This window comes from Salvelinus namaycush, chromosome 28 (assembly GCF_016432855.1).
Source record: "Salvelinus namaycush isolate Seneca chromosome 28, SaNama_1.0, whole genome shotgun sequence".
Taxonomy (NCBI): Eukaryota; Metazoa; Chordata; class Actinopteri; order Salmoniformes; family Salmonidae; genus Salvelinus; species Salvelinus namaycush.
Window position 1 is genome coordinate 1,006,675 of NC_052334.1, and position 15,144 is coordinate 1,021,818.

Genomic DNA, 15,144 nt, shown 5'->3' on the forward strand with positions numbered 1-15,144 from the left:
ATTACAGTCTCTAGTGGTACAGGACTATTACGGGTCTCTAGTGTTACAGGACTATTAACAGTCTCTAGTTGTACAGGACTATTACAGACACTAGTGGTTACAGGGCTATTACAGTCTCTAGTGGTACAGGACTATTACGTCACGTGGTACAGGACTATTCCAGTCTATAGTGGTACAGACTATTACAGTCTCTCAGTGGTAAGGACTATCGGTCTCCAGTGGTACAGGAATATACAGTCTCTAGTGGTACAGGACTATTAACGTCTCATCGGTGGTACAGGACTATTACGTCTCTCCAGTTGGTACAGGACTATTACAGTCTGCTAGTGGTACAGGACTATTACAGTCTCTAGTGGTACAGGACTATTACGGTCTCCAGTGGTACAGGACTATTACGGTCTCTAGTGGTAGATATCAGTCTAGCTAGTGGTAAAAACAGGACTATTTACAGTCTCTAGTGGTACAGGACTATTACGTCTCAGTGGTACAGGACTATTACAGTCTCTAGTGGTACAGGACTATTAGTGTCTCTATGTGGTACAGGACTATTACAGTCTCTTTAGTGTTACAGGACTATTAACGGTCTCAGTGGTCAGGAGTATTACGGTCTCCAGTGGTACAGGACATTACAGGTTCAGTGGTACGGACTCTACGGTCTCTACTGGTACAGGACTATTACAGGTCTCTAGTGGTACAGGACTATTACAGTCTCTGTGGTCAGGAACTATTACAGTCCTATGTACAGGACTATTACAGTATTTACCTACGGTCTCTAGTGGTACAGGACTATTACGGTCCTCTAGTTGTACAGGACTATTACGGTCTCTAGTGGTCAGGACTATTAGCAGTCTCTAGTGGTTACAGGACTATTACAGTTCTCTAGTGGTACAGGACTATTACAGTCTCTAGTGGTACAGAGGACTATTACGTCTCTAGTGGTAACAGGACTATTAACAGTCTCTAGTGTGTACAGGACTATTACAGTCCTATAGGGTACAGGACTAGTTACGGTTACTATGGGTACAGGACTATTACAGTCTCTATGTGACAGGACTATTACAGGTCTCTAGTGGTACAGGACTATTACAGTCTCTAGTGTGTACCAGAAGAGACTATTACAGTCTCTAGTGGTACAGGACTAATTACAGTCTCTAGTGTACAGGACTATACAGCTCTAGTGGTACACGGACTATTACAGTCTCTAGTGGTACAGGACTATACAGTGACCTCCTAGTGTCGGTACAGTCTAGGACTATTACAACAGTCTCTAGTGGTTACAGGACTATTACGGTTCTCATGGTACAGGATATTACGTCTCCAGTGGCAGGACTATTACGGTCCTCCAGTGGTACAAGCTATTACGGTCTCTAGTGTACAGGACTATTCAGGTCTCTAGTGGTGGCTATTACAGTCTCTAGTGGTACAGGACTATTACAGTCTCTCTAGTGGTACAGGACTATTACAGTCTCTAGTGGTACGGGACTATTACAGTCTCTAGTGGTACAGGACTATTACAGTCCTCATGGTACAGGACTATTACAGTCTCTAGTGGTACAGGACTATTACAGTCTCTAGTGGTACAGGACTATTACAGTCTCTAGTGGTACAGGACTATTACAGTCTCTAGTGGTACAGGACTATTACAGTCTCTAGTGGTACAGGACTATTACAGTCTCTAGTGGTACAGGACTATTACAGTCTCTAGTGGTACAGGACTTTAGGTCTTAGTGTACAGACTATTACAGTCTATAGGTGTACAGGACTATTGGTCTCTAGTGGTACAGGGACTATTATGGTCTCTAGTGGTACAGGACTATTACAGTCTCTAGTGGTACAGGACATATGGTCTCCATGGTACAGGACTATTACGGTCTATAGTGGTACAGGACTTAACAGTCTCTAGTGGTACAGGACTATTACAGTCTCTAGTGGTACAGGACTATTACAGTCTCTAGTGGTACAGGACTATTACGGTCTCTAGTGGTACAGGACTATTACAGTCTCTAGTGGTACAGGACTATTACAGTCTCTAGTGGTACAGGACTATTACGGTCTCTAGTGGTCTAGAAAGACTAAAGACTAGAGACTAGAGGGAGGCGCTCACCTTCTGCTTGCCTGAGAAAGCGTGGTAGTAACACGACACATAAGTCATGATGGCCTTCTCATCCGGCCTCAACGTGCTAACGATGTCTGCCCAGGGAACAAAGGGAGGAGGAGAAGGGGAGAGGGAAGGAGAGATGGAAAAAAAGAGAGAGAGAAGCGCAGAGTAAAAGTGTGCAGAGACAAAAGGTGCCAGCAGGTGGAGCAGTACAGTCAGACACCAGGAAGAGAGGAGACAACAGGCACCAGTCTGACCAGGTTGTTAGACACCAGGAAGAGAGGAGACAACAGACACCAGTCTGACCAGGTTGTTAGACACCAGGGAGAGAGGAGACAACAGGCACCAGTCTGACCAGGTTGTTAGACACCAGGGAGAGAGGAGACAACAGACACCAGTCTGACCAGGTGTTAGACACCAGGGAGAGAGGAACAACAGGCACAGTCTGACCAGGTTGTTAGACACCAGGGAGAGAGGAGACAACAGACACCAGTCTGACCAGGTTGTTAGACACCAGGGAGAGAGGAGACAACAGGCACCAGTCTGACCAGGTTGTTAGACACCAGGGAGAGAGGAGACAACAGACACCAGTCTGACCAGGTTGTTAGACACCAGGGAGAGGAGACAACAGACACCAGTCTGACCAGGTTGTTAGACACCAGGGAGAGAGGAGACAACAGACACCAGTCTGACCAGGTTGTTAGACACCAGGGAGAGCGGAGACGTCAGACACCAGTCTGACCAGGTTGTTAGACACCAGGGAGAGAGGAGACGTCAGACACCAGTCTGACCAGGTTGTTAGACACCAGGAGGAGAGGAGACAACAGGCACCAGTCTGACCAGGTTGTTAGACACCAGGGAGAGAGGAGACGTCAGACACCAGTCTGACCAGGTGTCAGACACCAGGAAGAGAGGAGACGTCAGACACCAGTCTGACCAGGTTGTCAGACACCAGTCTGACCAGGTTGGTTGGTTTGTTAGTTTGTCTGTTTGGATTCTATTGGCGGTTTAGCTGTTATAGTCCCAATGGTTACTATTCCTGGTGTCACCACTAAACAGGTGGGTAGGAGTTGGCTCTTTCACATTTAGTAATGCCTCTGACTGAATTCAGCATACTTGTTGATAGTGTGAATTTGTCTGATGTAGCCTTCTTTATACAGTAATCTGAGCTACATGGAGGTTCACTATATACTGCTCATACTCTTCTTCTTGACCCCATTCCTCTCCTTCTTCTTCTACATGCCATAATAAAATGGAAGGCCGTGTCTGAATACTCTCTTCCAATTATAAATAGAGAGAATCTTTTTTCCACTCTGTCTTTTAAACACAGCTGGTCTCTCTGCTGCCTGGCTGCTGCAATGTGCTCTTTAGTTCTGGTCCTTATATAACTACACAACTCTTCTTCTTCTTTAGTTCTGGTCCTTATATAACTATACAACTCTTCTTCTTCGTTAGTTTCTGTCCTTATATAATACACAAACTCTTCTTCTTAGTTCTGGTCCTTATATACTAACACAACTCTTCTTCTTCGTTAGTTCTGGTCCTTATATAACTATACAACTCTTCTCTCGTTAGTTCTGGTCCTTATATAACTATACAACTCTTCTTCTTCTTTAGGTCTGGTCCTTATATAACTATACCAACTCTTCTCTTCTTAGTTTCTGGTCCTTATATAACTACACAACTCTCTTCTTTAGTTCTGGTCCTTATATAACTACACAACTCTTCTTTCTTTAGTTCTGGTCCTTATATAACTACACACTCTTTTTTCTTATTCTGTCCTTATATAACTACACACTCTTCTTCTTTTTAGTTCTGGTCCTTATATAACTACACAACTCTTCTTCTTTAGTTCTGGTCCTTTATATACTACACAACTCTTCTTCTTTAGTTCTGGTCCTTATATAACTACACAACTCTCTCTCTTCGTTAGTTCTGGTCCTTATATAACTACAACACACTCTTCTTCTTCTTTAGTTCTGGTCCTATATAATTACACAACTCTTCTCTTTCTTTAGTTCTGGTCCTTATATAACTACACACTCTTCTTCTTCTTGTAGTTCTGGTCCTATATACTACTACACCACTCTTCTTCTCGTTAGTTCTGGTCCTTATTAACTCACAACTCTTCTTCTTCTTAGTTCTGGTCCTTATATAACTACAACACTCTTCTTCTTCGTTAGTCTGGTCCTTATTACTACACAACTCTTCTTCTTCGTTAGTTCTGGTCCTTATATAACTACACAACTCTTCTTCTTCTTTAGTTCTGGTCCTTATATAACTACACAACTCTTCTTCTTCGTTAGTTCTGGTCCTTATATAACTACACAACACTTCTTCTTCTTCTTTAGTTCTGGTCCTTATATAACTACACAACTCTTCTTCTTTAGTTCTGGTCCTTATATAACTACACAACTCTTCTTCTTTAGTTCTGGTCCTTATAACACACAACTCTTCTTCTTCGTTAGTTCTGGTCCTATATAACTACCAACTCTTCTTCTTTAGTTCTGGTCCTTATAAACTACACACTCTTCTTCTTTAGTTCTGGTCTTATATAACTACACAACTCTTCTTCTTTAGTTCTGGTCCTTATATAACTACACAACTCTTCTTCTTCTTTAGTTCTGGTCCTTATATAACTACACAACTCTTCTTCTTCGTTAGTTCTGGTCCTTATATAACTACACAACTCTTCTTCTTTAGTTCTGGTCCTTATATAACTACACAACTCTTCTTCTTCTTTAGTTCTGGTCCTTATATAACTACACAACTCTTCTTCTTCGTTAGTTCTGGTCCTTATATAACTACACAACTCTTCTTCTTTAGTTCTGGTCCTTATATAACGACACAACTCTTCTTCTTCTCAGTTGGGAGATAAAAAAATAAAATAACGTTACATACTGAAGAATAACGTGTTCTTCTGTCTCACTACAGATATGTGTATCACACATATTGATATCCTGAATTGACTCTGAAAAGAAACCTGTTAAAGCTAAGAGATCCCGAACAACGATCATCAACCACTGTAGAACCAGATGGTATCACATAAGAGATCAACCACTGTAACACCAGATGGTTTCACATAAAACTACGTCTATCTATGTGCTGAGAGATCCAATGAAAACATGACTCACTCAACTCAAAGGTGACCAAGTACACATTGGCGGTAGTTGGGGTTAAGGAGTCCCCCCCCCCCCTCCCTCCCTCACTACATAAAGTGATGAATCCAATCAAACAATTACATGTACTAGGAGTTGAGTTAGTTGGGGTAGACTGGTCTGACTGACTGGAGACGGTCTGACTGGTGCCTGTTATAGCAACAGAGATAGACTATTTATTTTCCCATCATGCATTTGGAGGTGTGAAACTGTGAACCAATGCGGAGAGAGAAGAGGAAGAGCGTGAGAGGTTCCCCCCTGTTGGGCGGGGGCGGTGCAGCTGCAGAGAGAGAATGGTTAGTGTTAGAGGACAGATAGAGGAGCAGGAACCAAACCACCAGGAGGTGAGGAGGAGGAGGGAGAGGAGGGGGAGGGGGAGAGGGGATAGAGAGGTGAGGAGGAGGAGGTGAGGAGGAGGGAGAGGTGAGGAGGAGGAGGGGGAAAGGTGAGGAGGGGGAAAGGTGAGGAGGGGAGAGGTGAGGAGGAGGGAGAGAGGTGAGGAGGGAGAGGAGGAGGGGGAGAGGTGAGGAAGAGGACGGAGAAGTGAGGAAGAGGGGGGAGAGTTGCATCCTGGGATACCTTCTGGGCGCCAGAGAATGCGTGGTAGAAGCTAGACACGTAGGTCATGATGGCCTTTTCATCCGGGCGGGCCGTGCCCACGATGTCTGTAGAGAGAGAGGGTGGATGGAGGAAGGAGGAGAGGGGGAGGAGGGGGTATGGTAATGATCATGTTAAACACAACAGATAAATGACATGTGGTAAAGACTGGTTGGTGAATGGTAAACACACCCTGTTCTCTAAATACACTATACTACTTCTGGATAGGTTGAACACAACAGACAAATGAGCCAAGACCATAGAGTTGAAATAGGATCTTTGTATCTTTGCAATAATAGCGTCAGTGACAGCAGTGCCTGTACAGTGCCTTCAGAAAGTATTCACACCCCCTGTACTTTTCCCCACATTTTGTTGTGTCACAGCCTGAATTTAAAATGTTTTAAGTTTAGATTTTGTGTCACTGGTCTACACACAATATCACGTAATGTCAAAGTGGAATCATGTTTTTAGAATTTTTTTACAAATTAATTTGAAAAACTGAAATGTCTTCTGTCAATAAGTATTCAACCCCTTTGTTATGGCAAGCCTAAATCCGGGAGTAAAAATGTATTTAACGTTTATTTAACTAGGCAAGTCAGTTAAAAACAAATTTTTATTTACAATGACGGCCTCCCCCGGCCAAACCCGGACGACACTGGGCCAACTGTGCGCCGCCCTATGGGAATCCCAATCACGGCCGGTTGTGATACAGTCTGGATTCGAACCAGGGTGTCTGCAGTGAAACCTAAAGCACTGAGATGCAGTGACTTAGACCTTAGATTAAAATGCAAATGAATTACTTAAAAATCATACAATGTGATTTTCTGGATTTTTGTTTTAGATTCCGTCTCTCACAGTTGAAGTGTACCTATGATAAATTACAGACCTCTACATGCGTTGTAAGTAGGAAAACCTGCAAAATCGGCAGTGTATCAAATACTTGTTCTCCCCACTGTATATATAATATATATATATACATATACATATTTTATATATACATATATATATATATACATACACACACGGCTACATAATTGTTTAAATTAATATTACTAACAACAACAGATTAAACTCATTTTGTCAAAGGGATCCGTGGAGTAATTTTAGAGGTTGTAATACAATGTTATATTATTCATCTCCAACGTTGTTAAACCCTGAGCAACATGGGTCTGAGAGGCTCACTATTGGTATCCACTGTACTCCACCGAGACTTGGTTCATCCGGCCACGCAACGCCGAAGTCATAGTAAAACTCGTTGTATGCTATTTTTATCACCTCACTAGTTGTGTTCTGATTATGAGGGTGGGGTCCCCGGTCCCCAAAAAACGTTGAGAACTCCTGCTCTATCCAACTCTATGGTAAAGACCTCCACCCCACAATGACATGATGATAAACAGGAGAATAATATCCAGGAAGAGAAACGTCCCTTTGAGTCACTCCAGACGGCGTGCTAATCTAGGGGAAAATTCTAGAAAACACACTCGTACGTACGTACACGTACGCAAACAACACACCACACACACACACACACACACACACACACACACACACACCACACAACACACACACACACACCTCTGACCCTCCATGACATGTATATTTATGTACAGAGATTTAAAATGGGGCACTGGGACAAGGCAAGAGGAACGGAATAGAGAGAGCAGTCTGTCATCTGACTGTATTCCTCCGTTCAGCTTCCTGAAAAATGAGAGGACCAGACAACCTTCTGTGGGGTCAAAATATCTTGGTATGAACAAATACCACTGAAAGACAACGGTTGCATCCCTAATGGCACCATATTACCTATATAGTGCACTGCTTTACACCAAAGCTGGTCAAAAGTAGTGCACTTAATAGGGAATAGGGTGCCAAGCTGCATTTGTATCTAGTTTAAACACCAAACGACACTGTTAAGGTCATTTTTCATGAATGTCACAGTCTCCACTTCTGTCTGCTTTGTGTTTCTTCATCCTGGTTCTGGGGACCCAAAGGAGTGCACATGTTCGTTCTGACCCAAGCACTAACACCCGATTCAAATAATCAAAGGGTTGGGTCTTCAGGACCAGGTTTGGGAAACACTTTTTTAACCCTTGACCCTTGACCCTCCTGGTCTTACCCTCAGCGTCCAACATCTTGGGGATGTCCAGGTACTTCTCTGCCACGTCGAAGGCTGTGTTCAGGTTAGTCATGGGGTCATCCTACAGGTGAGAGGAGAGACAGAGCGAGAGAGGTCAGGGGTCATCCTACAGGAGAGAGGAGGAGGAATAGACAGACAGACAGACAGACAGGTAAACATAGAGAGGTAGACAGGTATACAGACAGACAGGTAGAGGGACAGAACGATAGGTAGAGGGACAGAACGACAGGTAGGTAGGTAGGTAGGTAGGTAGGTAGGTAGGTAGGTAGGTAGGTAGGTAGGTAGGTAGGTAGGTAGGTAGGTAGGTAGGTAGGTAGGTAGGCAGGTAGGCAGGCAGGCAGGCAGGCAGGCAGGCAGGCAGGCAGGGCAGGCAGGCAGGCAGGCGCAGGCAGCAGGCAGGCAGCAAGGCAGGCAGGCAGGCAGGCAGGCAGGCAGGCAGACACAGACAGACAGACAGACAGACAGACAGACAGACAGACAGACAGACAGACAGACGACAGACAGACAGACAGACAGACAGACAGACAGACAGACAGACAGACAGACAGACAGACAGACAAAGGGACAGACAGACAGAGGACAGACAGGTAGAGGGACAGACAGACAGACATACATGTAGGCAGACAGACAGGTAGACATGTAGACAGACAGTTAGACATGTAGGCAGACAGACAGTTAGACATGTAGGCAGACAGACAGACAGACAGACATGTCTCTCTGTACCAATGTATTTATTCCTGTGTTTCCTGTCTCTCTGTACCAGTGTATTTATCCCTGTGTTTCCTGTCTCTCTGTACCAGTGTATTTATCCCTGTGTTTCCTGTCTCTCTGTACCAGTGTATTTATCCCTGTGTTTCCTGTCTCTCTGTACCAGTGTATTTATCCCTGTGTTTCCTGTCTCTCTGTGCCAGTGTATTCATCCCTGTGTTTCCTGTCTCTCTGTACCAGTGTATTTATCCCTGTGTTTCCTGTCTCTCTGTACCAGTGTATTTATCCCTGTGTTTCCTGTCTCTCTGTACCAGTGTTTCCTGTCTCTCTGTGCCAGTGTATTTATCCCTGTGTTTCCTGTCTCTCTGTGCCAGTGTATTTATCCCTGTGTTTCCTGTCTCTCTGTACCAGTGTATTTATCCCTGTTTTTTCCTGTCTCTCTGTGCCAGTGTATTTATCCCTGTGTTTCCTGTCTCTCTGTGCCAGTGTTTTTATCCCTGTGTTTCCTGTCTCTCTGTGCCAGTGCATTTATCCCTTGTGTTTCCTGTCTCTCTGTACCAGTGTATTTATCCCTGTGTTTCCTGTCTCTCTGTGCCAGTGTATTTATCCCTGTGTTTCCTGTCTCTCTGTGCCAGTGTATTTATCCTCGTGTTTCCTGTCTCCCTGTACCAGTGTATTTATCCCTGTGTTTCCTGTCTCTCTGTACAGTGTATTTATCCCTGTGTTTCCTGTCTCTCTGTACCGTGTATTTATCCTGTTTTTTCCTGTCTCTCTGTGCCAGTGTATTTATCCCTGTGTTTCCTGTCTTCCTGTGCCAGTGTATTTATCCCTGTGTTTCCTGTCTCTCTGTACCAGTGTATTTATCCCTGTTTTTCCTGTCTCTCTGTGCCAGTGTATTTATCCCTGTGTTTCCTGTCTTCCTGTGCCAGTGTATTTATCCCTGTGTTTCCTGTCTCTCTGTGCCAATGTATTCATCCCTGTGTTTCCTGTCTCTCTGTGCCAGTGTATTTATCCCTGTGTTTCCTGTCTCTCTGTGCCAGTGTATTTATCCCTGTGTTTCCTGTCTCTCTGTGTATTTATCCCTGTGTTTCCTGTCTCTCTGTGCCAGTGTATTTATCCCTGTGTTTCCTGTCTCTCTGTACCAGTGTATTTATCCCTGTGTTTCCTGTCTCTCTGTGCCAGTGTATTCATCCCTGTGTTTCCTGTCTCTCTGTACCAGTGTATTTATCCCTGTGTTTCCTGTCTCACTGGGCCAGTGTATTTATCCCTGTGTTTCCTGTCTCTCTGTGCCAGTTCGTCTTCTCTGTTTCAAGTAAACCAGCGTGTTTTTCCCCGTACTCCTGCTTTTTCTATTCTCTGTTTCTGGACTCTGTACCCACCTGCCTGACCATTCTGCCTGCCTTGACCACAAGCCTGTCTGCCACTCTGTACCTCCTGGACTCTGAACTGGTTTTGACCTTTTGCTTGTGTCCACAACCATTCTCTTGCCTACCCCTTCTGGATTACAATAAATATCAAAGACTCCAACCATCTGCCTCCCATGTCTGCATCTGGGTCTGGCATTGTGACCTGATACAGACATGTTTTTAGGCGAGAGGAAAAACAGATAGAGGATCATTTCCACGTCGTTAGATGTGGTTGCATTAGTGTTGGTAAGACTGCTAAGGTAAAGCAGTAACAGTAGTCTCACCTTGCGCAGCTTGCCATAGTCAATGAGCTCTGGACGGTGTCTGTGAATGAGAGCACAGAATCCCAACCCATCTTTCCAGCTGAGAGAGAGAGAGAGAGAGAGAGACAGAGAGAGAGACAGAGAGAAGTAGAGAGAAGGAGAGAGAGAGAGACAGAGAGAAGGAGAGAGAGAGAGAGACAGAGAGAAGGTGAGAGAGAGAGAGATAGAGAGAGAGAGAGAGAGAGAGAGAGAGAGAGAGAGAGAGAGAGAGAGAGAGAGAGAGAGAGAGAGAGAGAGAGACAGAGAGACAGAGACAGAGAGAGAGACAGAGAGAGCGAGAGAGACAGAGAGAAGGAGAGAGACAGAGAGAAGGAGAGAGAGAGAGATATGTAATATAAGAGAGCATTTGGATGAATCATAACACACTAATCCATGGCTACAGAGCAGCACTGAGGAATCCCTAAACCTACACACTATTTCAAATCACTTTGACCTTCTCTCCCTGTCCATCCTTCCAGAAGGCATTGCCATGGCAGAGAATCTACCCTATATGGACTGGTAGATGAGCTACAGTCATGTGCCATCAGGTCCTCATTAAAACAACAACGAGCTCTAACAACCTGATGCACATCACAGAGCACATTGTTGGTCTGACCAGCTTCTGAGTCAGGACTGGGGTTCATAGAGCCAGGACTGACCAGCTTCTGAGTCAGGACTGGGGTTCATAGAGCCAGGTCTGACCAGCTTCTGAGTCAGGACTGGGGTTCATAGAGCCAGGTCTGACCAGCTTCTGAGTCAGGACTGGGGTTCATAGAGCCAGGTCTGACCAGCTTCTGAGTCAGGACTGGGGTTCATAGAGCCAGGTCTGACCAGCTTCTGAGTCAGGACTGGGGTTCATAGAGCCAGGTCTGACCAGCTTCTGAGTCAGGACTGGGGTTCATAGAGCCAGGTCTGACCAGCTTCTGAGTCAGGACTGGTGTTCATAGAGCCAGGTCTGACCAGCTTCTGAGTCAGGACTGGGGTTCATAGAGCCAGGTCTGACCAGCTTCTGAGTCAGGACTGGTGTTCATAGAGCCAGGTCTGACCAGCTTCTGAGTCAGGACTGGGGTTCATAGAGCCAGGTCTGACCAGCTTCTGAGTCAGGACTGGGGTTCATAGAGCCAGGTCTGACCAGCTTCTGAGTCAGGACTGGGGTTCATAGAGCCAGGTCTGACCAGCTTCTGAGTCAGGACTGGGGTTCATAGAGCCAGGTCTGACCAGCTTCTGAGTCAGGACTGGTGTTCATAGAGCCAGGTCTGACCAGCTTCTGAGTCAGGACTGGTGTTCATAGAGCCAGGTCTGACCAGCTTCTGAGTCAGGACTGGTGTTCATAGAGCCAGGTCTGACCAGCTTCTGAGTCAGGACTGGTGTTCATAGAGCCAGGTCTGACCAGCTTCTGAGTCAGGACTGGGGTTCATAGAGCCAGGTCTGACCAGCTTCTGAGTCAGGACTGGTGTTCATAGAGCCAGGTCTGACCAGCTTCTGAGTCAGGACTGGTGTTCATAGAGCCAGGACTGACCAGCTTCTGAGTCAGGACTGGGGTTCATAGAGCCAGGACTGACCAGCTTCTGAGTCAGGACTGGGGTTCATAGAGCCAGGTCTGACCAGCTTCTGAGTCAGGACTGGGGTTCATAGAGCCAGTTCTGACCAGCTTCTGAGTCAGGACTGGGGTTCATAGAGCCAGGTCTGACCAGCTTCTGAGTCAGGACTGGGGTTCATAGAGCCAGGTCTGACCAGCTTCTGAGTCAGGACTGGGGTTCATAGAGCCAGGACTGACCAGCTTCTGAGTCAGGACTGGGGTTCATAGAGCCAGGTCTGACCAGCTTCTGAGTCAGGACTGGGGTTCATAGAGCCAGGTCTGACCAGCTTCTGAGTCAGGACTGGTGTTCATAGAGCCAGGTCTGACCAGCTTCTGCTGGAATAACCACCTCCTCTCCCCTCCTCTCATCCCCCCCTCCTCTCCATCCTCTCCTCTCTTCTCCCCTCCTCTCTTCTCCCCCCTCCTCCTCTGTTCAATTATTGTCCTCCATCTTAAACGGCATCGACCGCCACTGAATCACATTGCCTGTAAAACCTCTAGCAGAGGCCTTGTGTGCGTCCCACATTGAACAGTACTCCCTATATAGTGCACTACTTTTAACTAAGGACCTATGGCAGCCCTATTCCCTATATAGTGCACTACTTTTAACTAAGGACCTATGGCAGCCCTATTCCCTATATAGTGCACTACTTTTAACTAAGGCCCTATGGCAGCCCTATTCCCTAATAGTGCACTACTTTTAACCAGTACTCTATAATAGGGTGCCATTTGGGACGTAGGGTTCTTCTATTACCTAATGTGAAAGTTCTGAATGTTGACATTCTTGTAGGGAGCAGTCTTCCTCTGGCACCACAGAAGAAGACCCTCTTTGGCTGATGTTTCTGTAGGTAGGAGAGGAGAGGAGAAGAGAGGAAGGGAGGAGAGGAGAGAGGAAGGAAGGAAGGAAAGGAGCAGAAGGAGAGGGGAGGGGAAGAAGGGAGGAGAGGGGAGGGGACGAAGGGAGGAGAGGGGAGGGGAAGAAGGGAGGAGAGGAGCAGAAGGGAGGAGAAGGGAGGAGTGGGGAGGAGCAGAAGGGAGGAGAGGGGAGGGGAAGAAGGGAGGAGAGGGGAGGGGAAGAAGGGAGGAGAGGAGCAGAAGGGAGGAGAGGGGAGGAGCAGAAGGGAGGAGAGGGGAGGGGAAGAAGGGAGGAGAGGGGAGGGGAAGAAGGGAGGAGAGGAGCAGAAGGGAGGAGAGGAGAGGGGAAGAAGGGGGGAGAGGGGAGGGGAAGAAGGGAGGAGAGGGGAGGAGCAGAAGGGAGGAGAGGGGAGGGGAAGAAGGGAGGAGAGGGGAGAGGGGAGGGGAAGAAGGGAGGAGAGGGGAGGAGCAGAAGGGAGGAGAGGGGAGGGGAAGAAGGGAGGAGAGGTGAGGGGAAGAAGGGAGGAACAGAATGGAGGAGAGGAGAGGGGAAGAAGGGAGGAGAGGAGCAGAAGGGAGGAGAGGGGAGGGGAAGAAGGGAGGAGAGGGGAGGGGAAGAAGGGAGGAGAGGGGAGGGGAAGAAGGGAGGAACAGAATGGAGGAGAGGAGAGGGGAAGAAGGGAGGAGAGGAGCAGAAGGGAGGAGAGGGGAGGAGCAGAAGGGAGGAGAGGGGAGGGGAGGGGAAGAAGGGAGGAGAGGAGAGGAGCAGAAGGGAGGAGAGGGGAGGAGGAGAAGGGAGGAGAAGGGAGGAGAGGGGAGGGGAAGAAGGGAGGAGAGGAGAGGAGCAGAAGGGAGGAGAGGGGAGGGGAAGAAGGGAGGAGAAGGGAGGGGAGGATGTAGGTGGAAAAACATTCAATGAGAAATTAGTTAGTTCAAATCATGCTGTGACATAGGATTGGTTCCTAACGGCATCCCATCTGACACATATCCTGGACTGTTTCTGCTGAGCCAGTTCAAACTAATCCCGTTGTGGCTGTAGGGGGTTTTAAAAGGAGAGGCTGTAGGGGTTTTCAAAAGGAGAGGCTGTAGGGGGTTTTAAAAGGAGAGGCTGTAGGGGTTTTCAAAAGGAGAGGCTGTAGGGGTTTTCAAAAGGAGAGGCTGTAGGGGTTTTCAAAAGGAGAGGCTGTAGGGGGTTTTAAAAGGAGAGGCTGTAGGAGGTTTTATAAGGAGAGGCTGTAGGGGGTTTTATAAGGAGAGGCTGTAGGGGGTTTTAAAAGGAGAGGCTGTAGGGGAGTTTAAAAGGAGAGGCTGTAGGGGGTTTTAAAAGGAGAGGCTGTAGGGGTTTTCAAAAGGAGAGGCTGTAGGGGGTTTTAAAAGGAGAGGCTGTAGGAGGTTTTATAAGGAGAGGCTGTAGGGGGTTTTATAAGGAGAGGCTGTAGGGGGTTTTAAAAGGAGAGGCTGTAGGGGGGTTTAAAAGGAGAGGCTGTAGGGGTTTTCAAAAGGAGAGGCTGTAGGGGGTTTTATAAGGAGAGGCTGTAGGGGGTTTTATAAGGAGAGGCTGTAGGAGGTTTTAAAAGGAGAGGCTGTAGGGGGGTTTAAAAGGAGAGGCTGTAGGGGTTTTCAAAAGGAGAGGCTGTAGGGGGTTTTAAAAGGAGAGGCTGTAGGGGGGTTTAAAAGGAGAGGCTGTAGGGGTTTTCAAAAGGAGAGGCTGTAGGGGGTTTTAAAAGGAGAGGCTGTAGGAGGTTTTATAAGGAGAGGCTGTAGGAGGTTTTAAAAGGAGAGGCTGTAGGGGGTTTTATAAGGAGAGGCTGTAGGGGTTTTAAAAGGAGAGGCTGTAGGGGGTTTTAAAAGGAGAGGCTGTAGGAGGTTTTATAAGGAGAGGCTGTAGGGGGTTTTAAAAGGAGAGGCTGTAGGAGGTTTTATAAGGAGAGGCTGTAGGAGGTTTTATAAGGAGAGGCTGTAGGGGGTTTTAAAAGGAGAGGCTGTAGGAGGTTTTATAAGGAGAGGCTGTAGGAGGTTTTATAAGGAGAGGCTGTAGGAGGTTTTAAAAGGAGAGGCTGTAGGGGTTTTATAAGGAGAGGCTGTAGGAGGTTTTATAAGGAGAGGCTGTAGGGGTTTTATAAGGAGAGGCTGTAGGGGTTTTAAAAGGAGAGGGGGAATCATTCATCTCTAATATAGTTCTCACGTCTCCATATAAAGGAATAATAATAATAAATAATAATAATAAATACTACTACTACTAATAATAATAATAAATAATACTAATAAATAATACTACTATTAATAATAATAATAAATAATACT

General features: G+C 46.4%; 1 protein-coding gene across 1 annotated transcript in view; it reads right to left on the reverse strand.

The window, feature by feature from the left end:
- The window catches only part of LOC120022967 (alpha-actinin-1-like), a 184,388-nt gene that overhangs the window by 60,679 nt on the left and 108,565 nt on the right, over nucleotides 1-15,144 (reverse strand). The window contains exons 5-9 of the mRNA XM_038966927.1: nucleotides 12,740-12,827; nucleotides 10,389-10,467; nucleotides 7,970-8,051; nucleotides 5,836-5,921; nucleotides 2,105-2,115 (exon numbers count right to left, since the gene is read on the reverse strand). Of these exons, the coding sequence (XP_038822855.1) occupies nucleotides 2,105-2,115; nucleotides 5,836-5,921; nucleotides 7,970-8,051; nucleotides 10,389-10,467; nucleotides 12,740-12,827 (346 nt within the window). The remainder of the gene's footprint in view (nucleotides 1-2,104; nucleotides 2,116-5,835; nucleotides 5,922-7,969; nucleotides 8,052-10,388; nucleotides 10,468-12,739; nucleotides 12,828-15,144) is intronic.